We start from the raw sequence: 27,709 nt of genomic DNA, 5'->3' as shown, positions 1-27,709 counted from the left end.
TTGTAAACATTCTTCTGTTTAAAGTAAGCTAAAAATATTATAAAGACGTAAATATATGTATTAAAATATTATAATACAATATTAATTATGTACATAGTTTTTACTTGCAAGTCCCTTGTCATCATAACTCATATCTGCCTATAATAAACTTATTCATGTGTACTTGATTAGATTGTTAAACCTTATATATAAAATTCTCGTGTCACAGTTTTCGTTCCCATACTCCTCCGAAACGGCTTGACCGATTCTCATGAAATTTTGTGAGCGTATTGAGTAGGTCTGAGAATCGGCCAACATCTATTTTTCATCCCCGTAAATGTTAGGGGTAGTCCACCCCAAATTTTTTTTTATGATTTTTTAGACAAAATTTTTTGTTCCTATTTTTTTATGATACAACATACAAAAATACATACAATCCTACATTTTCACCCTTCTATCATCAACCCCTATTTTTTTAAAGTGTTATTAATTTATATGGCAAAACAACGTTTGTCGGGACAGCTAGTAAATAAATAAATATATAATAGATATGTATATTATTCAATTAACCAATGTAAAGATAATTTATTCACATTAATTGACAAGAGAACGATATGATAAATGTATTCGCGAGTCGACAAAAAATATAGCGTAAAGTAGGACCCGGCTCATACATACATACATTATTCTTATGACTATATTGTATATATCAGTAAACCGTTAAATGCCGTTAATTATAGACCATAAAAGTGTAGAAAAATATGACTTCATATTAACCGCATGTAACCGTGGAGAAAATAATAGTCTTCAGACCACAAAACAACCGATATTCAATCGTAATATAAAAGAAAACTAAAAAACTACTAGTCAGATATTGATCAAATTTATACGACTATATAAAAAACTCTAGCTTTCAAATAAAAGAAGAATTATGAAAATTGATGAAAGTAGCAAAAATATATAATGAATTGAGAGACGTCGACGTCAAAAATTTCGAGTCACGTTGTTTGTCTGCGATGGAATTCTAAACTGCTGAACCGATTTTTATGAAATTTTATATGTATACTCGGTAGATCTGAGAGTAGGTTTTTTATCTATTTTATACATATAACCTCACTCACTAAGCCCAAAAATGTTTCTATAAATCATGTAATATTTCATTCATTATTGAATATTTTGATACATATTTAAATGAAAATAGTATGCGTAGAGTCATATTCCTCCGTTCGCACAGGGTTACAAAGTTTTTGCTTATTAATATATAGATAATATATGAAAAAAACTATTATTATATCATACTGTAGCAACATAATAAACTCCAAAACAATAATTGTCAGAACTTTTGTCTGTTTTTCTATGTCCGTGCGGGACAAAAATGGTTGGATGGATTTGGATTGAATGGACAAAAAGGGTTAATCTCAGAAACGGCTAAACCGTATTGTGCCAGTTGATTGATAAACTGTAGCTTTAGGATAACGAACCCTTATTGATGAAACAACCATTAAATAAAAGTGAAACATATCTTTAGTGGCCACCGCAAACATGGCAAGCACAGTACCTACAGACAGCGCAAAAACATAATGAATGTTTGTAGCTACATGGCAAATAAAACGGGAGTTAATTCAATGTGGATGACGGGTCTATAATAAATACATACTGGGTCTTAATATATATCTTCTATATTTATATATATAATTCTCGTGTTACAGTGTTTGTTGCCATACTTCACCAAAAAAACATATAAGAATTTAATAATTTATATGTAGGTATACTCGATAAGGCTGAGAGTAGTTTGTTATCTATTTTTATACCTCTAAGTCGTAAGGGTGGCCCAACGTAAATATCTTTTAATTTTTAATTTTTATCCTTCAAAATTAAAAAATACATACCACCCTAAATTTTCACCCTTCAACCGTCAATTCTTATATTTTAATAGCGATATTAATTTGCATGCAAAAACAACGTTTGCAGGATCAGTATATAATAAAAATGTACCTAATCGCTGTCACAGAAGATGTATAAGAGAATCTATTATTGAGGAACCTTAACAACGTAGTAGAATCCAAAAGAATGACTAGTAGAATTTTTGTTTGCTTGTTTGTATATTTGTATATTTATGCGCGCTAATCCCAGATTAACCGTTTTGGTTGCGGTCATCACTATCACTTTGCTTAACCAACACAAATTGTGTGTTTTTATTCCAATCAGTTTGCAAAACAAAAACATCACATCATAAATGCCACTGTATATCCCATTTAGGATAACAGGCGTGAAGCTACATAATACTTTTAGTTAATACTATTATTTGTACAAAAAAATAATTAATGCAAATAGCTACTGGTTAGATGTAAAAATAATTACACTTAAAAAAATGAGCTCTTTAATTATTTTTTTTTTCATATGTTAGTACCGAGTAATGAATATATATTTATCATGTACCGAACACATAACTGTACTTACATATTTGCGACCCCATCGACATAAATTTATTATTATTAGTTCTATTAGTTTATTGGGTCTACACATCTCATTACATTACTTATAGACTAGTCTATGCCCGCTATTTTATTAATGTTATAAACCCGAAAGATTATGAGTATGGATGGATGTAACGAGTAACAATCTCTCACGTAAAAACTATTGAACGGATTTTGATGAAACTTTACAGTGATATAGCTTATATATCAGAACAACACATAGGCTGTAAATTTCATGCGGGTGCAGGCATAGGTAGTTATGTATATATTGGAGATAAATATATTTGTTCGTAAGCATTTATCTTATTTTAATTTTAAAAGTAATAGACAAAATCAATTATCACCCCCAGAACCGAAAATATAAATGTTTAGGGCAAGTACCTACTACCGGTAAGCATAAAACAAGAATAAAAAAATAATTTGTTTAAAAAAGGACTCAAACAATTATTGAATGCAAAGACTTAATATACTGTAAAAGTACAAACAAAGCCGCGGTACGACTAGCGATAAATAGACAAAAATCTAATAACATTATCAACAGCTGCTGCCGCCAGCAGATGAATTGCTCCTTGAATATATTTCTTGTTAGCAAATTGTAATGTTTACCTTACCAGTAGTACCATGGGCAGCTGCTTTGTCATAACTGTTGACATTAACTCATTCAATTTTCTTTGCAACATAGTAGAGTATTAATTGTCTATAAATCTATATATCAGGTAATACCTGAAGCAAAAAGTATGTGACCCTTTACGAGAATTACGCGAATTGAGGTGTATTACGAAGTGGAAATTTGGGACAGTTAGTGATGTCGACGAACTATAGGAATCTAATATTTTTCTTATAATAAATACATAAAAATACCATAAATTCATATAAAAGACATTATAAGACAATACCATGTGTAATTCATACTCATGTAATATATTATAATGATTTGATTTAATTTTATTCGTTATTTTATTTATATTTTACATAATTTGTTTCACAAAGATAAACAAATCAACTGTGTAATCTTGCCAAAATTGAGTCTTTGATAGTATAATCTTAATAAAATTTAAACTTATAATTTAAATGAATTATGGTAGAATTTGAACCGCTGATCGAGAGTTGGTAATAGTAATTTAATCATACTACGTGACAGTCCTTTCCATGCTATGGTCAGTAATTAGTTCAAGATCAACATCTCGTGGTGATGAATTATGAAAATGATTTGTCACTCGCTCATTTCCATGCAAAGACAAAACTGTTCAAAGGGATGCTATAGACTCTGTAATGAACTCATCCCAAATTTCTCTCCATTTGCTGTCTGCTGCCTATTTTTTTGTATAAAGTCGTGAAGGATATGAGTCCTTCACGACTTTTTTTTTTGTGTCATGTTATTTTTTGTGTCAAGTCGTGAAGGATACGAATCCTTCATGTATTTTTTAATAACAATACTGAACATCAGTGGGGATCCCATCGAGAAAACATTTTCTGTTAAACTGTGAGAATCTGCGGGAAATCATGATAACCAAGGGGATTCATATAAAAAATATGATAGTGTTTGTTTTTTGTATACTGTGAATATATTTTCGTTTATATAAGTCGCATATATACATATAGACAACATCATGTGATGTCCACTGTTCCCTTCGAGTGTTGCCATTATGTAAACCGTATAATACTACGCCTCAGTACCCTGTTATACCAGATTCTTTCCCTGAAAAACGGCTTGCAAGGTAAGCTATTTTGCGGCAGTAGTAAATGAAACAGAGGTACCAAAGGAGACGACTTTGTACAATGTCTGCCTTCATGTTTCTCTCTTTATTTATTACCTTTTAGCATTTAAATCTAATAGGCGTGAATTTAACCTTATATAATCGTGGACAAAAAGGGCTTACTTACGTTACTTACAATCAATCAATATGTCCACGTCACCCGGACAGAGCCGCGGTTAAAAACTAGTCACTTTATATCTGAATATTCAATGAGGGATGTTTAAAAATTCTCCTCGCTCTATATGTCACTTTGCTCAATTAACTCAATTTGAAGCGAGTGCCGAGTGACGGTACGATTATAATAATTACGGTGATACAGTTATAATTGAAACGCGCCGATAGCTCAGTTGTTGGACTAGGCGGGTCCGGAGATCACAATGTCGCATCCTAACCTATAACTTAATTAATATCTGACTCGGAAGAACAAAGAACACGGTAATTACTAATAAGGTTTTGTTGGGGAGGGGGGCGGGGAGAGGGAGATTTTTAAATAAGTAATTTCTTTTCTTTTGGATGATAATAGAATAGTGCAACTGTCTGCGCAAACGGTTTACGCTGGCGGGTGTAATGTAAGTACTAAGTAATAAGTAATGGAGGATGGAAAGATAAGATTGAGGTCAGATTAGTTAGTCCATTGTGGTAAATTCACCATGAATTTATTCACCATGGTGGTGATAAATTCATGGTGAATTTGCAGGGGGAACAACGTAGAGTTCTGACATGGTACATTGCTAGCAATGGGGTTATTACTCCACACCAGCACCACCACTAACAATCTCATTCGCCCCAGTAAAAATAAGCAAGTTAATAAGAAATAACAATAATAATATGGTGCAACCTACTGTGGTAAAAGTACGCTGGCGGGGTAAAATTATGATGGGATAACGATAAAGTTAGTCATCAGCTAGTCTATAATAGCCAATACATCATTATAATAATAATAATAATAATAATAATAATCTCAGGACAATTCACACAGATGCTATTCAGCTAAAGCTTGTGTTATGGGTACTAGATAACTGATACAAATACATAGATAATTTGTTTTTTTCGTAAATACATACATATTATACATAGAAAATACCCAGACCGATACAAACAATCATACTCATGTATACAAATGCGAGGAATCGAACCCGCGACCATCGGACGTAAAGCGGTGTGCTAGACCGCTAAACCACCGAGGTCGTCGATCGTCGGTCGTCATTAGTCAATATACCCATCACAGATGCTATTCAAGGACCATAGTTAGCAATGTCTATAACATTGGTAGCAATGAGGCTTTACCATTTCATTTAATCCCCCTCGAAAACCATCGTGTTTAATTATTTACTTCGTCCTCGTTTATTAACACATCACTAGTACGCTATCAGTGTAGACACGATAACTATTCAATAACACTCACAAAGAAACTTAAAAAAGAAAATATGCATTTTAGAAATTTCTATAGTTGACATGACACAATAAACTTGAATCTACTTTTGTGACTGTTCGATATGATAAAACTAATTGATACTTAAAAACCGGCTTCAAATTATTTAAATAGAAAATCGTGACAAAAGATTTGTTGTCACGATTGATTATATCAGTAATATAAATTGGTTGATAGCACTTTAAAACCAAATTACTTAGACACTGGCCATCGAGAATACCGCTTTAGAAAAATAATTTATATAACATGGCAACACCGTTACGTACTTAGGTAATAATGGCGGTAAACGAGCAGCTGGTCGTATACTATAGATCTTGACGTTGGTTCGATTAATTCACGTTCTTAATAGCTCACTATCTTGCAATTATCGTATAAATTTAAAATTTTGTGATACATATTTAAATTTCGAACACGTCATTGGACAGTTACAATAAACATTATGAAACTAGTAATTTGCAAGTCACTGTTTTACATTTTTCTCTTTGTATGCTAAATATGTCTATATTTTTTTATTACATTGACCTTTTACTGTCAGTTCTCAATTTAATTTCCCATAAATCTATTAGTACAACTCAATGTAATGTTAATGTATGCACATCGCGTTCATTTTATAGAGAGAAATTGTAGTATCTAAGTTATTTATGTAGGTACAACATTGTAGAGGAAAAATAATCATATAATGGATCAATAGTTTGATTATAATATTATACACTTAGTAGCTATGTACCGCGGTTTCACCCGCATGAAATTTATAGCCCATTATTATTCTATACTACTGTAAAATTTCATCAAAATCCATCTATCCATCCATACTCACAAACCTTCGCGTTTATAATATTAAATAAGGTTATCCCGATCCTGAGTTAAAATGTTACTTACATGCTTATTTATATAGGCAGCAATACTCGTAGATATGAAATATGATGTGAATATACTACGTATTTATTACATTTTTCTAATTATATTTTGATTTAAAGTATGAAAGATCGAGGTGAAACTTATAAACTTATATTCTCAAACAAAAGCTAGTAAATTGATACAGCTATTTCAAATTTAAGTCTATATGAAATAAATGATTCGTAAAATTGTCTAAACATACTCATTGCACACAAAAGACTCTGTCATGACAGAATTGATCCTCTACACGTTCGAAATTCAAAAACTTTAAGAATACGTTCGCCATTTTGAATTAATCAATCGGATCGGATTATTGATGAGTTTACAATATTATGTGTAAGTTATTTTCTTCTTCGAGCCGTTATTGAGGCAGTAATTGGACGTGATGTCGATCTGGCAGTCATAAATACCAATCTATGTACAAAAAATAAATGTCGGACGCGCAGAGGGAAATGATTCCGTGCCGTGATTTCAATTATTAAATAATAAATATCGGACACAGTTTTACTATAAGACAAATAATAGATATAAAATAGTCTCATTTGAAAATAGAATTAAAATAATAATCACAGTGATTTTTCATAAATGAGGATCATTATGACCTACCATTTGACATACGTAATTATTAGGCACTATTTGTGTTAGAACTTAAATACAGGGTTTATCGTAAAATGTCCATCCAACCGAAAATCAACGATAGTCTATTCATAATACTAAACTTTCCCTAAGAAATAAAATATTCAAAATATTTTTTTAAACTATATAAACCGCGCGGTCCTGTAACTAATTTGGTATGAAAAGATTTATTTCCAGATTTCTCCTTTATCTCTTATCGAAAGCGATTCAGTTTAATTAGTATTCTACCAGCCTGTTTAGTATACCCTACTACTAATCCTGTAGTTCTCTTATTTCATGGTTTTATCAGCCCTAGTAGAATTCTATAATTATGTTTACGGATGCCAAATACTAACAGATTAAAATTATATGTCAATTTGATACGACGCCTAAAGAGCCGAAAGCATACTTAACTCTGCACAATATCCACAACACTAACTCTAAATTGACCTTTAACGTCTAACAAATAAGAATACATTTATTGGAAAACGGAATCTTTTCTTTATAATTATCATATTCGAATCAAGGAGGTGTACTCGATTGATAATCTCTTTAATCGGAGTGTCAGGCATCGATACGAGTACTCGATACTGATTCGATGCCCATTAGTACCGTCCAATCTGTCGATTCATCCGATTTAGTTTTCCATTGATTCGGAATTCTTTGTTTGGCTCGTTAGATGTGCGGATGATTTTTAAAATCTTTTGTACTTGTCTAAGCGAACGTGTGAAAATGTTATAGGAACGGTTCACTGTCTTATTATAATTGTATATTTATTACTAAATTTATCCAGTACGTTGTTAGTGTATTCATAAATGGAAAAAATATCGATTTAGAGTCACGCATCTTTTAAAAAGAAATAATCTCACACCTGTCAGGATAAATGATTTTGCATTTTAAAGTTAATTGTATTTTTATAATACGCGAATTTACAATCAAACAGCTACTTGTAGTGTAAGTAGGTAGGCAACATTCAATTGTGTCAACTTCAGTTGATCTATTCCATAAGATACAGAGTCGTGACAGATTTATACTATAAACTTTAAATATGATCCTATTTAATATTCACTTTTTCTAACACTGATTCAAAATCGTTACTCTTATTTGGACAACACACACACAAATTTATTGATTGATAACATCACAAATTTAATACTGGCAATGTACTATATATTGCCAGTATTAAATTTGTGATGTAATCAATCAATAAATATAGCAAATATAAGGTTTTTAATACTATAGGGGAAGTATGAGTATATGTAATAAAAAATGAGAAGTTAGGGAATTGACGGTAGCTAAAATTTTATTTTTTTTTTATTTATGTAGGTCAACAAACAGTTGTAAATTGTACATCTGGCTTAAGACTATTTTGTAATAATTTTTAGCGAATTTGTCAGCCACTACGTTAACCACTAATTACTGTAATTATATTATGCTGCCTAAGATATGTTACAGAAATCATGCATTCATTATTGACTACAATTACTACTTCTATTATTGTATTATAGTCATTCACTAAAACCATGTATTTTGGTGTAAATTTATCTATACATATAAATAAAATTGGAGTGTCTGTTTGTAACATTGAAATAACCGTTTTTTACTACATGTATATGAATATAAATACGGTACATACACCAAAATAACATTTTTTTCAATTTTTGTCTGTCTGTCTGTCTGTTTGTTCCGGCTAATCTCTGAAATGGCTCGACCAATTTTGACGGGATATTTTTTGGCAGATAGCTGATGTACTAAGGAGTAACTTAGGCTACTTTTATTTAAGAAAAATTTCATTTTAGAAAAAACAGATAGTTTTAAATAATATTATAACTTAATTAATACTGAAGAACTTATAGGTATCTTTAATACACATACAGACGTATATCTAGAAATAACATTGTAATTTAACAACATGGAAGGAAATATGCTGAACTAATTCCGCGGATGGAATCGCTCGCATACCGGGGGGAGGCAAAGACGTTGTTAACCGAAATTAAGCTCATCAGCGGAGCAGCGGTTGGAGGCTGCGCGGAGTTCAATAATTTATTGTAAAATTTATTTCCAACTTTTTAATGAATACCCTTCCTTGTCTATGGGCCCGAAATTGAAATGACAAAGTGCGACCATTTCATTTTACTAAATAAAAAAAAACTTGGATCTAAGTTAAACTTTCAGTACTAGCAGTGCCAGCGGTTTCACTCGCGTGAAATTTATAGTCTATGTGTTATTCCGATGTATAAGCTATATATTACTGTAAAGTTTCATCAAAATACGTTAAGTACTTTTTCGTGAAAAAGTAACAAACATTCATCCATACTTACAAACTCTCGCGTTTATAATATTAATAAGATACGTCTAAAACTGCGATTATATGATTTGAATGGCAAGAAAGTGGACGTCCCATCTGATGGTAAGTGGTAACCGCCGCATATAATATAAACAGCACTTATGTGTTACCTTTCTAATGGACTAAGATGTCATGCCTCCTGTAATTTTACTACCTTATCTCATCCACAGCAACACAGCTTACAAAAACAGCTGCTTGGCGGTTAAAATAGGCAATACTGAGGTACTCACGCAGACGACTTCGTATAAAGTTTAACAAAATAAAAAAACAATTCATGTAGGTTTATTACAGACTCTTATGATATGTCAAATCTACCGTCAGTTCGAAATAATGTAGATATGATATGAACTAACAAGATCTATCTCGGTGATTCAACATACATGGGCACTCTATTCTCCCAAATTTGAATTTAAAAAGGAATCATGTACAACATATATTTGCAAAGAATGTGAGTTCAATTTCTTCTCAGTTCTTCTCATCTCGAAATCATTCCGAACTGACGGTAGATTTGATACATCATAAGAGTCTGTAATAGACTTACATGAATAAAGATATTTTGAAGTTTACAATTTGAATTTGTAAGTAACACTGACCTTCTGAGCACACCCCCGAGTAAGGAAGCATTGAGACATTCTGGTGGTGACAGTCGTCTCTGCACTTCTGCGACTGTTACTTTGTACTTGCTTGTGGAAGATAGCAGCGACAACCGGCCGGGAACTGAACAGAACACGTCGTTGGGCGCGCACGAACCCGTGCCACCTAGGCCGTCGCGACCTTTCATTGCTGTGTACAAGAACATATGTATGTAAAAAAATATAAATAGAATTCACAAATAAAGTTTATTTGTTTAATTATTAATTTTCGGACATCCTCAGTGGTCTAGCGGTTTAGTACATTGCCTTACTTCTGATGGCCGCGGGTTCGATTTCTTGCACCATGCAAACATTTGTATTCATCAGTATGATCGTTTATATTGGCATGGGTATTTCATATATTTTATATGTATATTGTATGTATTTAGAAAAAAAAATATTTAAGTAATTTGTTTAGTACCCATAACACAAGCTCTGCTTAGTTTGGGACCAGATGGCGCTGTGTAAATTCGGACACTTTACACAGCGCCATCTGAGTTATTATTATTTGTAAACGAGAGGTGCAAGCATAAGTTTCACTATATATAAAAGTCAATTGCCGAAATTCTGTAAGTGCGTTACCATTTTTGTGCATATTTTATTTCTCATTAGTAAAGTAAAGTAAAGAAAAAGACATTTTTTATATACGTATTGATTGTATAAAAAAATACGCCAAAAATGCTCAATTAATTTTCATAGTTGAATAATTTTTGCGCACAGTCTGTAACAAAAAAGTTACATGATATACAAGACATATAATAAATGCACGGTACGAGTATTGAGTACCAACATAAAAAAATATGGGTGATTATAAAATTCCCGGCTCCGAATACCAACAATGGCACTCTTAACAATCACTGCCACGCCCCAAACATGCTCTCAGCATGATCACCATTCTCATTGTAATATTTCTCTATGGCAACCCTAATACAATAAACATTACTATATCATTAGTTCTGCACCATACTGGCTATTTAACACCCTGCCTTTTCAAATTACAAAAACCCTCGCGTATTTATTAGCTTCCAATTACGTGAAAATATCAACGTTCGTTTTTTGACTTTTAATATATATTCGCGCCTATTTTTTTTTTTTTTTTTTTAAATGCGTACCCAGATAATCACTTAGATGCTATAAATATTACTAATAATACGAAAAAACAAAGAATTTATATGGTGTACATAATTTACTAATCTATACATATAAAAAAAACTGGAGTGTCTCTTTGTAATATTGAAATAACCGTTTTTTACCGTTCATTTGCATTCATATGCATGTAGCATATGAATACAAATACGGTACATACACCAAAATAACAATTTTTACATTTTTTGTCTGTCTGTGTGTTTGTCTGTTTGTTCCGGCTAATCTCTGAAATGGCCGAAGCGATTTTGACGGGACTTATTTTGGCAGGTAGGTGATGTAATAAGGACTTAGGCTACTTACGCTACTTTTATTTTAGAAAAATAAAGTTAAATTCCACGCGGACAAAGTCACCGGTACAGCTAGTATTATATGGATAGAGAGAGAGACAAATAGCGGGTTTGTTATGAGAAACGAAAACTTTCGATTATTGTTTAATCCACTGAACTTTGAAAGTACAAATGAAATTAAATCAATATATCTTTATTCATGTAGGTCTATTATAGACTATTATGTGTCCTTTAAATTCAAATTTGGGAGAATAAATAGACCATCAGCGTATGCTATTGCCATTATTTATTTTCACATATATTTTATCAAAAGCAAATAGTCTAATCAGTTTTCTTAACCCAGATAGATCAGTCCCTACACGCAGCACCCATACATTTTTCAGAGAAACATTGAGTATGTTGAGTTATGCCAATAAAAAAAACTCACAAAGTTATGAGCATCCGAGTATACTGGGATGGACCAGTAACATTATAAAATGAATTCATTTCCTAAAGACCTATGTTTGTATATAATGGTACAAAGTTAAGGCAAGACACCATGTTAAGTTTGGTGTTACTGTACTTTGAAAAATTCAAATTGCATTCGGATTCATTACCAAATACGAAACGCTATTCAAATATAGATTGATTGATCGGTACTTTTATTTCTTCCGTACCGATTCATTCGGCCGTTGAATGAGATGGATTTTTTACAATCTACTTAGAAAAATTGATACACCTATCCGATAAGTGAGGAATGAGGCCTAATTACAGTGTTATCTGTGCTGGGTCATCGGTGGAACAATAAAAATCTTTGATAAGTTAATAATATGTATTTATTTTATCGCTCCGATTCAACTGTGCTTCGTGCAATTTAAGATAATCATACAAAACAGGTACCGTCGGAAGACATGTTTAATGTTAGCGCACGAGAAATTGAATATCAAGTATTTTCCTTTTTTTGGGATCGTTTTTAATAATTAGTTAATAAGATTAGGATTAATTAAATCTCTCTGTCTAACTCATATGAGATCAGGCTTGAAGATAGAAAGATAACATCTAAATATATATTTTAGTTGAATCATCGTGATTAATGTTTAATTCATTGCTAATATTATAAATGCGAAAGTTTATCTATCTGTTTATGTTACCTTTTGACTTGATCCTTTAATCTTTCCATAGTATAAAACAAAGTCGCCATCGCTATCTGTTCGCTTATATCTTTTAAATTATGCAACGGATTTTAATGCAGTTTTCAGCAGTAGATAGAGTGATTCCAGAGGAAGGTTTAAATGTATAATACATACATTTAAACCTTCCTCTGCGTGTTAGAGTATAGAACAAGCCGAGAAATTTAAAGATTTAATGTATCCGTACAACCCGGGGCGGGTCGCAAGTTCGTCATAAAGACAGATTCTTTTCATAATGATATATTATTTTACAAGGACGGCCGTAGGCTATGTCTTACCATAAAATGCAGACGAATTCGCGAATAACAACTAATTATTTATAACGTGGCAATCCTGCAGAATTTCAAGTATTTTAACACAGATTAATCGACTCATTCATTGGATGTAAATAAAACAACAAGTGCGTGTCGGGTACGTATTAAGTTAAGGTTCTGTAGTTATGTGTTTGAAGATAATTGTCACGAGAATATGATAATTTTAAAATGATAAATGATAATAGTATATGTTATAATAATAAACATAAATTAAATAAACTGTATAAGTACTATTTATTCAAAGAAAGCGTTAAAATTAACAAATAAAACTTTCTTAAATTGTATTTACTACTGATATGCTCTACATAATAATAATACTATTTACTAAATATATGATTACATTTGTATAAATAAATATTACATATTTGATGGTATTGTACTGTTATTCCCACAACTGTAAAGTTTTTTCAACTAATTGCTGGCACTTAAGGGAAGGTTACGCAGGTATAGTACTCAGAATAACTTATAGTAAGAGCGCGAAATAGAACACAAAAAATGTACACACATATACACACACACACACATACATTCAGTAGACTTTATAGTAAAAATTCTGCTTAGTTAGAAACACGTTCTTTGCCGTTGTGTAATGGGTTACTTATTTGTAAATCATCACAATAATATTGTAACATTGTAACCAATTTACTCAGTCTTGACTTGATTGAATTTGAAAAGTAGTACAGTATAAAATTGGATTAGATTCAAATTGATATTGTGGTTATAGTCACAAGTAAATCAGTAGATTAAGATTTTTAAATGCAATTTATTAAGAGTTATCTACGGTATTCCAAATTCAAATCAAATATAGTCATAGATCAAAAGTGTTTTTTTCGCAAACGCCGCTACTGTCATTGGTAGAGTCATAAATAAACTGTATAGTTAGTTATTGCTTAATACAACATTAAAAAATAGAAAGTTGATTTGGGTGTGTATTTTACCAAATAATGTTGCCAGTTTTCAAACGCTATAAAACGTTTTTCGTATCTTTTATGCAATTATATGTTTTATTACTCCCTATTAATTTGATTAATTAGTTGACCGTTAAAAGCATTTTAATTAGTTGTAAAATAATAATAATGTATAATATTTTTATTATAGTCTACTTACTTTTTAATAACGGAAGATCTGTCATAAACCCACTAGTGTCGTCCATGCCTGTATTCTAGAAAAAAAAAGATAAATATATAAAATTATTTCCAGTGCAATTAATTACATTTTGAAGTAGAAAATGTAGTACAAAAAAGATGTTTTAAGTATATAGAATTTACAGAAAAAGGCAAAAATTCCAACGTTGTGATGCTTGAACCGGGTTTTTAATTTTCTTGGCTTATTATTAAATTCCTATTGGACTGTCGGACATATTTCTTGACCGTCGCCCGGAACTCGCGAGGGGGCTATTGAAAACAAAGTAATTGGCATTTTTGTAGTCAATATTATCGGTATATAAAAAGGGACGCTACAGCTATGATCGGAAATAGTCTTGATGCTGAACAAATTTTACATAATCTAAGATGTCCCACAGATGTTTTATATTTTGCTAACACATAACGAAAAAGAAATCTAACACAACATAAGAAGAAAATTTTTATTAATTAAAGAAATTGCATCCCTTTTAACAAAATTACTTCGTATCCATTTAAATAATTAATACATTTTTTATTTAAAATATCCTGCAGGTACAAAAAATAAATATAAGTTTAGAGGTCACTGCAAACGTATGGAAGGCCTTATGGAGCGGCTGAAAGCTAACTCCTGCCTAACGACTTCAGTTTAAGGGCATCATTAAACCTGGGTTGAGAGCATCGTAATTTCGATCTCCGTTAAGTTGGACAAGGAATTCATAAATAGTACATTCTATTATTAATAGAGAAAGCGATGAAAAGTATAGAGATATTAGTAATATGGTAATAGGGACTAGTGGTAACAATGAAAGTCACGTCCAAGTAATATCGTTGGCAACCATCGAGGTTAAGTAGTACGTCACTATACGCTAATTGATCAGACTTCATCTGACTGACCTGACTTTATGACTGGTGTCCTGTTAGTATACACTAACAGGACCATAACACTAACCCTCCCACATCAAGGGTATACACCCTTGATGTGGGAGGGTGCACCAATCCATTAGAATAAAAAATAGAATATATATATAGAATAAGTCCCATAATTCTTTCAGTGATCTTTGACTCACTTACCGGCGTTTCTTCGGCTGAGTGTAGTGCATGGTGTAACGCTAACTCGTGTTGTTCCCTTGCACCGTAGTCTGCTCGTCTTTCACCGCCACCATAGCTGAACCCGCCGTGTGACAACTATTTAAAAAAAAACTTAATTTTAACTTAAATATTGAATGAAGGTACGCCTACATACAGGCAATTTTCTTTACATAATATAATTGTTCTTAATTGAACGAAGGGAATATATAAATAATAAAATATAAATATAATAATTCCATTATACAAGACAACAATTGTATTTCATTATTATCTAATAATATACTTATTTACATTGTGTGGTACTCTTACTATAGTAGTATGCAAGTATTCTTCTTTTTTAATAACCTGAGTAGCAATCAAGCTGACGGCTCAGCTGCTGGTAAGTGGTGACCGTTAACATTCATATGTTAAGGTGATACCCAATGTGTATAAGCATAACAAGCTCGTGGTACCATCCGTTGCCATTTCGGAGGACTAAGGAGGACAGATCCTGTAACTTCACGGTTTAATACTCACTGCAACCTTCTACCGAAACACGCTTACATTGCAAGTCGCTTGGTGGCTAAAATAGGTGAGCCTGATATACACCCGATGACTTTTAACAAGTTTGTTTAGAAAATCCTTTTCATTTGTTTAGTTTAGAAAATAGAGAATGTACCTATTTGTTAATCGATAATGGCTAAGCAACCTGAAGAGTAAATAGACATGAAAATAAATGTCATTTTTTATGTTTTCATAAATCGCTGTTCAATAACAAAATGACATCTAGTTTCCCTCCAAAAGTCGTCCGCTATTGTGTCGAGTAGCCGTTCACTGGAACCGGAACATTACCAACGGCTAATCTGCTAAAGTGGTGACGATGTATTGTTGGCTAGAAATATTATGAGCCTGAGCACGGTATTGTAGAAAAGAAAATATTGTTGGAAAATTTGAAATTGGAATGTAGCTATAGATGAGACAAAATTTATAGTAGCCAGAATCAGTATTAGAGACATAATTTCATTAATTTTCTTGATTGAAAAGGTTCTATGATATACATTTTTAAAATGAAATATATTGTCTACCTTATATGGCGTCCAAGCCAATACTATTATACCTTCAATTAAATAATGACTAAATAAATACACAAAAACTGTTGTAGTTGGTTTGTTTAGTGATTTAACGAGTCAACAAATTTTCAGTCCATAATGAATTTAACTGAATACACAGGTAGACTTTTCACATTTTTATAATTAAATACGTTGTTACAAGAATATAAATCTACCACATTTTATTTACATTAAATAATTAACCTAAAATATTAGTTCATCATATAGGTAAAACAATAAAGTATGTTGGAAATATTTACAACATATTGCTTATTATATAAGGTATTTTGATATTGGATAATTTTGATCCTATAATCTGTTTCAAATTAATAATATAATTTTGGCAGTAAGTCACGAGGGTAACGAACTATGCCGAGATTCTTTCACGAGGGTGCGTAGAGGGGCTCCTGCAAAATAGTTTTGCCGCGTTATCTAGGGAAAGTGGAAACTGCTTACATTTAATTAAAATAGATCTAATATTTTGAGATGGAAATCTCAACAAAATTAAAGTTCCGACTGCTAATAAGTATATCTAAACAAAGTGGGTCAGTTCGCTTGTTTTTGGACTATGTAACAGTTAGAAGGGTAAGAAGAAAAGGCGGGAAAAGGGTAAGAAAAAATGGGTAAGGAAATATGGCATGAAATTGGCTACGGAAGCTAACAGCTTAGGTAGAGCAATGCACGAGTCACGGCGTCTTTTCATGAATATATAATGTAATATCTCAGTACAACTCACACAGCGCCATCTAGTCATAAGCCAAGCAGCTTGTTATATGGGCACCAGACCACTAATATAAATCCATAGATACTTTTTTTTGTACATAGAGAACAACCAGACAAACAATCTTACTCATGAATACAAATGTTTGTACCGTACGAGGAACTACAAACTTAACGGGCCAGATGAGAGGCGAAATGCAGAGAGTAGAGTCATTATTACATATTACATTACCGTACGAGGAATCGAACTCGAGACCATAGGAAGTAAGGTGTTTTTTTTTGAGGGTTGATAATGGAACGGTGCCATCGCCAGCGCTGACGGTATACGCTGGCATCAGTGGAGACAAGATATGATAAGATGACTATAATGTCAGGTCAATTAGCCCATTGTGACAAATTCACCAGGAATTTACTATGATGGTTTCCAGGGAGAACCGTGTGGACGTCAACCTGACATGGTAAAATGCTAGCAATGGGGTTATCATTCTACATTACTAACAATCCCTTTCCCCCAGAATGTAAGCGTTGTCCAAAACCGCTAGATCATTAAGGCTGTAATATGGATTAGAACTTACGGGTGAACATGTAACGCGTTGTGGTGGTCTCTGTGGTGACGTAGGTGGGCGTGCGGCTCGTGGTGGCCGTGGGCGTTACCTAAACCGCTTGATCAACGAGGATGTAATATGTATTGGAACTTACGTGGTGAGTATGTAACGCCTCGTGGTGGTCTCAGTGGTGACGCAGGTGTGCGTGCGGCTCGTGGTGGCTGTGGGCGTTACCTAAATCGCTTGATCAACGAGGCCGTAATATGGATTGGAATTTACGTGGTGAGCATGTAACGCGTCGTGGTGGTCTCTGTGGTGGCGCAGGTGGGCGTGCGGCTCGTGGTGGCCGTGGTGGCGTGGTAGGAGCTGCTGTGGTGCGTAGTGTTGCGCGTACTCCGCCCCACCACCTCCCCCACCGCCGTACTCCATGCCATGACTCTGCGGGTGGAAATAATTATTGTTGTTGACGTAATGGCCATATAGTTTTATATTAGACTTTATATTTACATTGCATTTATTATATATTTTTATATACTATACGATTTTGTGTCTAATAAAGAATTGTGACAGAGGACAAAAAAATAATAATATCTCAGGGCTTCTCGCACAGCGCCATGTGGTCCCATGGTAAACAGAGCTTGTGTTATGGGTTCTAGACAACTGTTAGAAATATTTTAATACTTTTTCTTTGTAAATACATTTATAATGTACATAGATAAGACCACAATCACAATGTACTGTAATTTTGTTTGTGACAGTGTACTGTCACAAACAAACATACTCATAAATTTTATAATTATTTTATTTTGCATCGTGCGAGGAATTGAACCTGCGACCAACAGAAGTAAAGTTGTGCTAAAGAGCACCGAGATAGACCACCGAGACCATCAAATATGAAATTAATACGTTGTTAGTATAATTAAATAGTATAAAAATGTGAAAATGGCGTTATAAAATGTTATTGGATCGAAATTAGTTTCCTTAGTAAACGACTAGGTATTTTAAATGTAAATGGTAATACCTGTTGCTGATGGTGAGGACTAGCAGGATGAGGTGCAGGCCCGAACGGCGGCGGAAAGTACGGTGGCTGAAAGTCGGCGAGGGAGGGCTGCGCGCCCCCCCTGAACCCGCCGCCGCCCAGACCCAGCCCGCCGCCGCCCAGACGCTCCTGTACAACAAACATTGGAGTCAGCAAATGTGCATTTCTTATGTATCTAGAATTATTTTGTTATTTTTATTAACTAGTGGTCGTTGCCCAGTGGTCAAAATTCGACAATAATTAATTTAAATTATAAGTTTGAACATTATTAAGGTTCTGGGTAAGCGCGCTACATCCTAGGTCTTGCCATCATTTATCATCAGATGAGGTAAGACCAAGCGCAATCCCATTATTAATAAAAAAAAACTATTCTCAATTTGATCACAGACTTTAACAGTAAACAAAAGACTATATATGCATGTTTCAAATATATGTGTATAATGTTTTTTTTATTGATTTATGCATTTTGTATAAATAATTAAATTAGTATTAATCTTCTACACTCCTTTCTATGTATACCTATAATATAGTAAAAGTGTGTATAATTTCATAAAAAGGGAATTTCGCAAAAAGGGGTACCTATAAAATTTTTGCTTAACGTATTAATATATCTATAGTATATAGATATTACAAGGAGGTAAAGTTTGTGAGGTTGTAGGAGGTAATCTCAGGATCCACTGGACCGATTTAGAAAATTATTTCAGCCTATTTATTGAGGAATTATATAGGCTATATAACATCACGCTACGGCCGGCGTAAGCTGAGTTGCATTGAAAAATGTTGCAAAAACATTGTGCGAGCCAGCTTTTATCTATATAATTAAATTTGGTAAACAACCTAAGGTCCACCTGATCATAAGCTAATAACTACTATTAACCTAATAAGAAAGCCAGCTGCTTGGCCGCAGGTATAAGAGAGAAATAGGTATCTTTATAAATTCCAACAAAGCATCAATCACCAATCACCAATCTTGCTACCATCATCAGGTGTAAAGAATAAATACATTCACTAATTACGACGTAATCAACTAATTATTGAGTCACAAATTGGTGTTATGGCAATTTACAGGCACAAAGTGATCATTGTATATCACAAATTAAACGTCAATTTGTATAGGTCTAAGTTTGTAGGGCTGTCTACAGTGAGGCTTTGAAAGAAACTTTCATACAAAAATAATCTTACGAGTCAGACCGTCGCGTCGCGTCGAGTACGTCTATCAATCTGCAAGGCATTAACAGTGAATTAAAAAAAAACATTTGTGTTCTTACTTTTCTCTTTCACAATATAATCAAATATTTTTCTTGTTACATTATTACATACAGAAACGTTTTTGTAGATTATTTTACTTGATATATGTATATTAGTAAACTTTGAAAGTGGCGTCAGAGAATATAAAAATATTAGACCTATAATGAGAATCACTGGCAGTTTTGTATATTCGTTTATCCGTATTTAAAATATGAGAATTATTTTTTTCTTTTATATCACTCCTCTCACGCTGTACTGTTGTAATCTCACAACAACACTCTTTATTTTCAATTAGGTATTATTACTAAAAGTAATCGTTTATCTTGGTATGGACACGTAATGTATTGAAATTATGAGGATATTTTAAATAAAGTGTTGTATATGAATTTGGTTATAAAGGTGGAGGAAAGTTGAAAAAGAAATGGGAGGATTGTGTGAAAGATGATATGACAAGATTGGGAAATGATGACAGAATTACACAAGTTTTATATTAAAACTTCATTGTAACTCAATATAGAGATGAAATATATATATAGATGGCAACCCTGAATAACAGACTTAGTTATCGGCTTAATTATGAAATAGATAAGCATCTAATAGGCACATCGTAATGATATTCCAGCGATCGGTCGGACACGCAAACTCTGAATTAGTTTCTACATATATTTGAGATGTATGCGCAGTAATACGTTTGAAATTACGAGATTTGATTGCTTTGTGTTTTTGTTATTTCTGACTATTATGTTTTTAGTATGCAGATTGAATTAAAAATAAGCGTCATGTAAAAGCGCCGCTCACTCGTCTGTTTTTGTCTATTATTTTTAGATAACAATTAGATTTATGAATGTGGCAACATTAGTGTAATTACACAATGATACGTAGCCAGTTATTACCCGCATTCTTTTTTGGTTTTATCTACTTAGTACAGAACTACTTCATTTTGATTTTAGAAATGTATAATGATTATAAGGTAATTTATGTGTAATATATACGTAATATTGTATTACGTATATAAAGGGACCACGAACTGAGTTTGACTTATACGAAATTTAATATAATGCTCAAGTTATACAAAGCTCATAAATATAGTTCACTCCACCATTCTTTTCATTCATTCAAAGGTTGATTGGAAGAAATCCTTCTTTTGGGACATGTCTGGCATAGATTTTTTTAATATCACTAGTTTCTGTTATTTAAAATGTTTTTACTGTACAATAAAGTGTTACGAATAGATAAAACAGATTATGAGATTTGACTTGTGGCAATAGTAATTAGTTTTATGGTTGTTTAGGGGTTGGTGGTGCAGAGGTGAGCTGTGGACATATATTTGCCGCCTTGGCAGTCACAGGATTGGCCAGTGGCCAGGCCCGTGTTTTTCAGACATCACTTCATAACACGATGAAGTGATATTCTTAGTGCCCTAGCTCTCTGGAATGGTGACATATGTACGTCTTGAAACTACGAAGATGTTCTGCATTTATATCTCCTCTTTAAAACAAGGGTAACAAAGAAGCTTTAGTTGCTGTTTGTTTATAATCCCAGTTTAAAAATAATAATTAACACGTGCCCCACGAAATTGGTATCACTAATTTCAATCGAGCTTTCTGTTAAATGTAGTTCACTCAATACTGATATATCGAGTTGCCGCACCGGACAACTAATCGATTACACTCGATCTAGTTTGGATGTATTTTTTTTAATTTATGCTCACTTATTCATATTGCCGGATGTGCGGTGAAAACTGGATGTGTTGACATGTGTTGTTGCTTAATTTATGTGCTGTAATGGCAGCAAATAACACATACAGAATATAAAAAATACATAAGAACTGTTTAAATAACTTAATAGTATATTAGTAAATAAATAAAGTGACAAATCAGCTTTATTTACAATCGTAAACAAAGTCACAGTTAGTTACTCCGAAACTATAATGATGTGATATTTAAAAATCCGTAGAATAGTCAAGGAAGGCGAGACGCTTTATAACATCACGCTATAACCAATAAGAGCGGAACTGCAATGTAAACTTAATGTAGACAAAATTGGGCGGGTAGACTAGTTCACAAATAAAATAAATCTCTAGTTCCTGTTATTCCAGATGCAGTAGTCAGAGACATAGTCTATGGCCTTTCGGGGTGTCATGAGCTACCAAGTTACAAATATACTTAGTATTAACATAGTTCGAAAAGCACTAGTTTTTATTTATTTATTTTTAATCATGTAATATATCCAGTGACTATTATATGACTACAAATGACGACATAATGATTATTATATCCAGTGATTTGTACGTCAGAATGTTATACAATATGATATATAATCATTCAATCTCATAAAACGAACTCTATCACTTTTATTGTCGATATTTTAATAATCCACTACCTACATACATTTCTAACCTTTGCACCCAAGTGCAGAGGTTAGATCGAGTGTATCGACTCTGTTATTATATATACTTCTTGTATCACTTACTTTAAGGTCTTACCGTGTTACAGACAAACAAGCAATCACTATCATTTGATGGCATCGATGATCTAGCGGTTTTGCACACCGCTTCGGTCGCGAGTTCGATTCCTCGGATGGTGCAAACATTCATGACCATGATAGTTTGTATCGGTTTGGGTGATTTCTGTATATATTATGTATGTATTTACAAAAAAAATATCTGAGTATTTATATCAGTTATTACTTGTGTTATGGGTACTAACCATAATACAAGCTCTGCTTACTGTGGGATTAGATGGCGCTGTGTTAATTGTTCTGGGTTATTATTTCGTGTTAATATAGTGTTATTGAGGACATGAACCTTTTACCTCTGTTGGCGATATTTTAGTTTGTTTTTATATTTAATTTCATATTTTGAACCATGTTTTTTATTTACAGTTTTTGACAGTATATATGTTCTCTATTCTTTTTCTATTGCTGTGTATAGTGTACTAAATTATATCGCTAAGGATTGCTGAGTTGTTTATTTATTTTACCTGCCGTTGCCAGCCGTATTATTCTTTTTTGAAGTCGGTTAATAAATGAGTGACAACGGTACACGTCACGCGTGTCGCAAGATTATGTTGTCTATATGATTTAGTATCGGCGGTTCATCGACTCACCCAATAACTGTTACACTCGTATGTTATAAACAATAATGAAAAAATCATTTCGAAAGAACTTCTATAAAAAAAGTCGTCAGGTTAGGTTATAAAAAACTACGTGTTATAATTATAATAAAAAATATTTTTGTTTGCAAATGGTGAGGCGATTATTAGCAATGAAGTTTTTAACAAATACTTGTTACTAGGACTTGCAGTAGGACTTCTGTAGCAGGCTTTTTGGAATACACTCCTGGTTAAATCTAGAAATTGATCAAATTATAACGGCTTAATTGACAATACTACCTGACCCTATCAACCTTCATTGTTGCCTCTTCAGTGTATATTTTATAAATGTAACTGGAATTGTCTATAGCCTGTCGATTTCAACAGCATCACTCAAATTCTGAGATATGAGATAGAGGTACTCAAAGATAATAATAAAATGATGTCTCAGGGCAATTCACACAGCGCCATATAGTGCTAAGGTAAGCAGAGCTTGTGTTATGGTTACTAGATAACTAATATAGATACTTAGATAAGTATATATCAGATCCATACAAAGTACCATACTCATGAATACTGTATTGTGAAATATATGTACCTTGCGAGGAATGGAACCCGCGACTATCGGAAGTAAAGCGGTGAACCGCGAGACCACCGAGGCCGTCTATTAGATATACCATTAGGTCACATGATAACCATCCCATCATTATACAAATCAAAAAACTTTCATATTAATAAGTACCGCGTTATTGTTGACTTTATCAAGCTATTCGACAACATTAGATGACCAAAGATGACCCTGGACCATCTATTGAAAATATTTAACGGCGCTTAGCGCCTGCTTGAAATATTGCATGTTATTTTATTTATGACTGGTATAGAGAAAGCAGTTTTATACTCTATGTGTCAGAGGAGGTCAGCAGCAACGTTGTTTCGATAACAAAAGGCATATACTTGTTATTAGTTGGTAGGTATATGTTAATAAGGCCGCATAGTGACCAGTTAAAGACGCTACATTTATTTGTTTGTTTAAATGTTGTCGGTAGCTATTAAAATTTCAGGCGTCCATCTGCTACGGTGTCCGTTTATGCTTGCTTGCCAGCTACGTAGTTTAAAAAAATTCGTTCTTTTGCTGAGGTAGGCTTTGCAAAGGCCGTCTGCTTACTTCTACCTCACTTTCATCAATTTCACTAAGCATTTCGCTAAGCAGCTGTTTTATAAGCTGTGTTTTGGTCGATGGAAAAATTACAGTATAAGAGGCATGACATGTAAGTTCTTCAGATTGGTAACGAATGAGTGGTATCACAAACGTCACCTGATAACGTGATGTCTGTAGTGCTTTTCACATAGGCGACGGTTAGCACGTATCCAAAAGAGCCGGCAGCTTCTTTGGCAGTCCAATTACTTAAAAAATACACTGAGGGGTACTACAGGCATCATAGTCTATATGGTAATGACCGCTTATTTCTTGGACTACTCTAATGCTGTTGGCCGCAGATGGCCTTTACAGCGTCACCGGACGATAGGGGGCGAGTGCAGTTAGCACTCCAAACCTGCGGAAGGACTTATGGAGCGGTTGAAGGCCAACTCTCGTCTGACGGATACGATATCAGTCTGAAGCCACCGCTAGAGGTCGAACCTTGGCTTAGGCCGTCGTAATTTCGATCCCCGTCTTAATTGGACGGAGGATTGATCGGACGATGGTAATGTCCGTGGTTACCTTACGGTAAGGTACGGTTATCTTTTTCTATTAGGCTCTTTAACTAATTAACAAAATAAACTAACTAACAAATTAAAATTCGATAACGGGCGAGTGCAGTTAGCACTCCAAACCTGCGGAAGGACTTATGGAGCGGTTGATGGCCAACTCTTGCCTGACGGATACGACATTAGTCTGAGGGCACCGCTAGGGGTCGTGGTTACTGTGGAATACAGGCCACTTATTTCTCTATAACCTATTTTATATACTTTATATTTCGAATACCAAAATTCTATTCTAAATTGTCACTGCTATCTATTGCCCATTTTCGATTCCCTTCCTGGCCCTAGTTAGTAGTGTTTCTTTATAATATACTCTTATAATATACAATATATATATCCTACAATTACCTGGTTTCCTTTATCGCCCACAGTTACCTTTACGGTAAGGTACGGTTATCTTTTTCTATCAGGCTCTTTAACTTTCCAGTTCCAAAATATATTGTGTAATATTGCTACATGACGGTAGTAGGTAAGAAATGGTTTCATAACATAGTCATAAGATGATGACTAAAGATCAACCGTGACCGTTCTAGAAAATATTCTTTGATACATTTAGCTATTTATAATTTACCCGCATTTACCTACCACGAGAAGTATTTTCCCTGTAGGTAGAGTTTGTCATTATGCGTTTTTCCACTTGAACATATTTATTGTGTGGTTTTTTCAAGCAGTATCTTTGGTTATTAGATTTTTCCTCCAAGTGATGTAGGTACGTTTGTTACAATATTGAAAAAAGACATGTAAGTATATCGTAATATTCATAATACACTAGACGACCCGTGTGGTAAACATGCTTCTGATGAAATTATAAGTGTGATTCGGTTTGTATAGATGTACTAATACTAATGTACTATGATTTATTTACTGACTTTGTATTCAGTTTCACACACTCCCAAATTTTATCTTACTTACTCTTATTTACTTTACAATATCAGTGTAGATTACCACAATTTAAATTTGGATACCAGAGAAAGGCTATATAGGTAAACAAAAGTAATTTGGCACTGGTTCCAGAGAAGATAACTAGTATTTGTTAGTAAAATATAGGTAATGCAGAGTTTTAAAATATGTATAATATTTTTGTTAATTTAATGTTGAATTGGGAGTGGGCCGGTGGGTTAAGTCTTTTTGCAACTCCAATTATATAGAAAAAGGTTTGTGATAAGGAGATTAATATTAGACTACTTCTATTACAAATATAATATTCGTGGAGAATTTTAACAGCTCCATCCAGGCCCAAAATAAGATGAGTTTGTTTATGGGTAATTTTTTAACTTTTTAACTTTACGGTAAATACATACATATAGATAGAAAATATCCAGACCAATACAAACAATCATACTTATGAATACAAATGTTTATACCTGCGCGGAATCTAACACTCAACCTCAGTAAGTAAAGCGGTGTGCTAAACTGCTAGACCAAGACCATCAGTGATAAAGATGCGGTGATAACTACCAACTGAATTGGGAATTATAAAATTATAAGTAGGTTATTCGGGTATCTGTATTATCAGTACATAGTATGGGACACAGTCACCTAGATACATCAAAATAATAATTGCATTTTATAATGCCTAGTAAGACAAATTCAATATTGTGTACTAAGTACTACTGTGTCTAAACTGTGTCACCCCACCTTACATTTTCCTATTGTTATTTAGTATATAAGATCATTATTTCTATGTACATATTGTCAGTTTATTATCATCTGTAATATACATCGTCTCGACCAACAACATAGTATCATTTACCCGCAACACATAGTATAAAACAAAGTCGCTGTCGCTGTCTGTCCGTCCCAATGTATGCTTAAATCTTTAAAACTACGCAACGAATTTTGAATCGGTTCTTTTAATGGATAGAGTGATTTAAGAGGAAGGTTTATATGTATAATATATGTACACCCATGCGAAGCCGGGGCAAGTAGCTAGTTATATAGTATAAAACAAAGTCGCGGTCTGCTTAAATCTTTAAAACTACGCAACGGATTTTGAAACGGGTTTTATTAATAGATAGAGTGATTCAAGAGGAAGGTTTATATGTATAATACATATACACCCGGGCGAAGCTGGGGCAGGTAGCTAGTAAAATTATGAGTTATCCGGTCGTTTATGTGTATGTATAGAATGTATCCGGAAAACTGGGTCAATATTGTCACGGAGCGGTCACCCCACGAACTGTCAATGCCGCGGTCGATGAGGTAGACCACGCGTAGGTGGACAGACATTATGACCTCAACACTGCTCTGAAGATTACAATCTTATGAAATCGTTTGTCCTGACTAACTATCGTCGCATAGCTCTACGTATAATAGAAAGGTAACTGCTCTCTGTCTGTACAAGAAAGATTTATACATTTATTTGTGTATTATTATAAAAAAATTCATTAAGAGTATGCGTACCTCTAAGAACTTATCTCTACATTACCCATGGTTGACTGGTAGACAATGCTACAAGGTAGTCAAGTCAAGTCCACTATATGTACTCTCTGTTTTTTTCTATAAGTATATTTTATATAACTTTGATGGACGTATATAAAAGTTTCCTAAAATATATAGAAAACAATATCAATATAATAACTTGAGGTTCCTTTATTATTAAAAAAATAGGAGAATAAATAAATGATTTTGGAATTAATATAAGAATTTTTTATTCTATTTTGTCTGTCTGTGCATTAATCTCAGAAACGGCTTAACATTTTTGTGCTGTTTTAAAATATGCAAGCCGAAAACATTCGGAATAAAATTATTTACTATTATCTAGTGTGTTAGAAGAGGGCTAACAATTTGAATATAGTTCATAGAAAATATGAATAATTTACCCAAAATAAATTATATTGTATTGATTGATATTGAACGCCGACGTCAGTTCCAATACGATTTACTGTTACATCTAGATCCGATCAATCAAGAAAGGAATGTGTATTAGCCACATGTACATCTCAATCACA

The 27,709-nt window shown here is 33.3% G+C and overlaps 1 protein-coding gene across 4 annotated transcripts in view; it reads right to left on the bottom strand.

Annotated features, from left to right (window-relative positions):
- The window catches only part of LOC131849590 (transcription factor AP-2-epsilon), a 135,363-nt gene that overhangs the window by 7,011 nt on the left and 100,643 nt on the right, over positions 1-27,709 (bottom strand). For all 4 annotated transcript variants that reach the window (XM_059199691.1, XM_059199690.1, XM_059199692.1 and 1 more), the window contains 5 exons: positions 18,640-18,786; positions 17,898-18,056; positions 15,248-15,361; positions 14,160-14,214; positions 10,098-10,287 (listed from right to left, as the gene is read on the bottom strand). In XM_059199691.1, coding sequence (XP_059055674.1) covers positions 10,098-10,287; positions 14,160-14,214; positions 15,248-15,361; positions 17,898-18,056; positions 18,640-18,786 — 665 coding nt within the window. The remainder of the gene's footprint in view (positions 1-10,097; positions 10,288-14,159; positions 14,215-15,247; positions 15,362-17,897; positions 18,057-18,639; positions 18,787-27,709) is intronic.

This window comes from Achroia grisella, unplaced genomic scaffold, assembly GCF_030625045.1.
Source record: "Achroia grisella isolate CSIRO2021 unplaced genomic scaffold, CSIRO_AGI_Agris_v1 utg660, whole genome shotgun sequence".
Taxonomy (NCBI): Eukaryota; Metazoa; Arthropoda; class Insecta; order Lepidoptera; family Pyralidae; genus Achroia; species Achroia grisella.
This window is presented reverse-complemented; position numbering and strand designations above follow the sequence as displayed.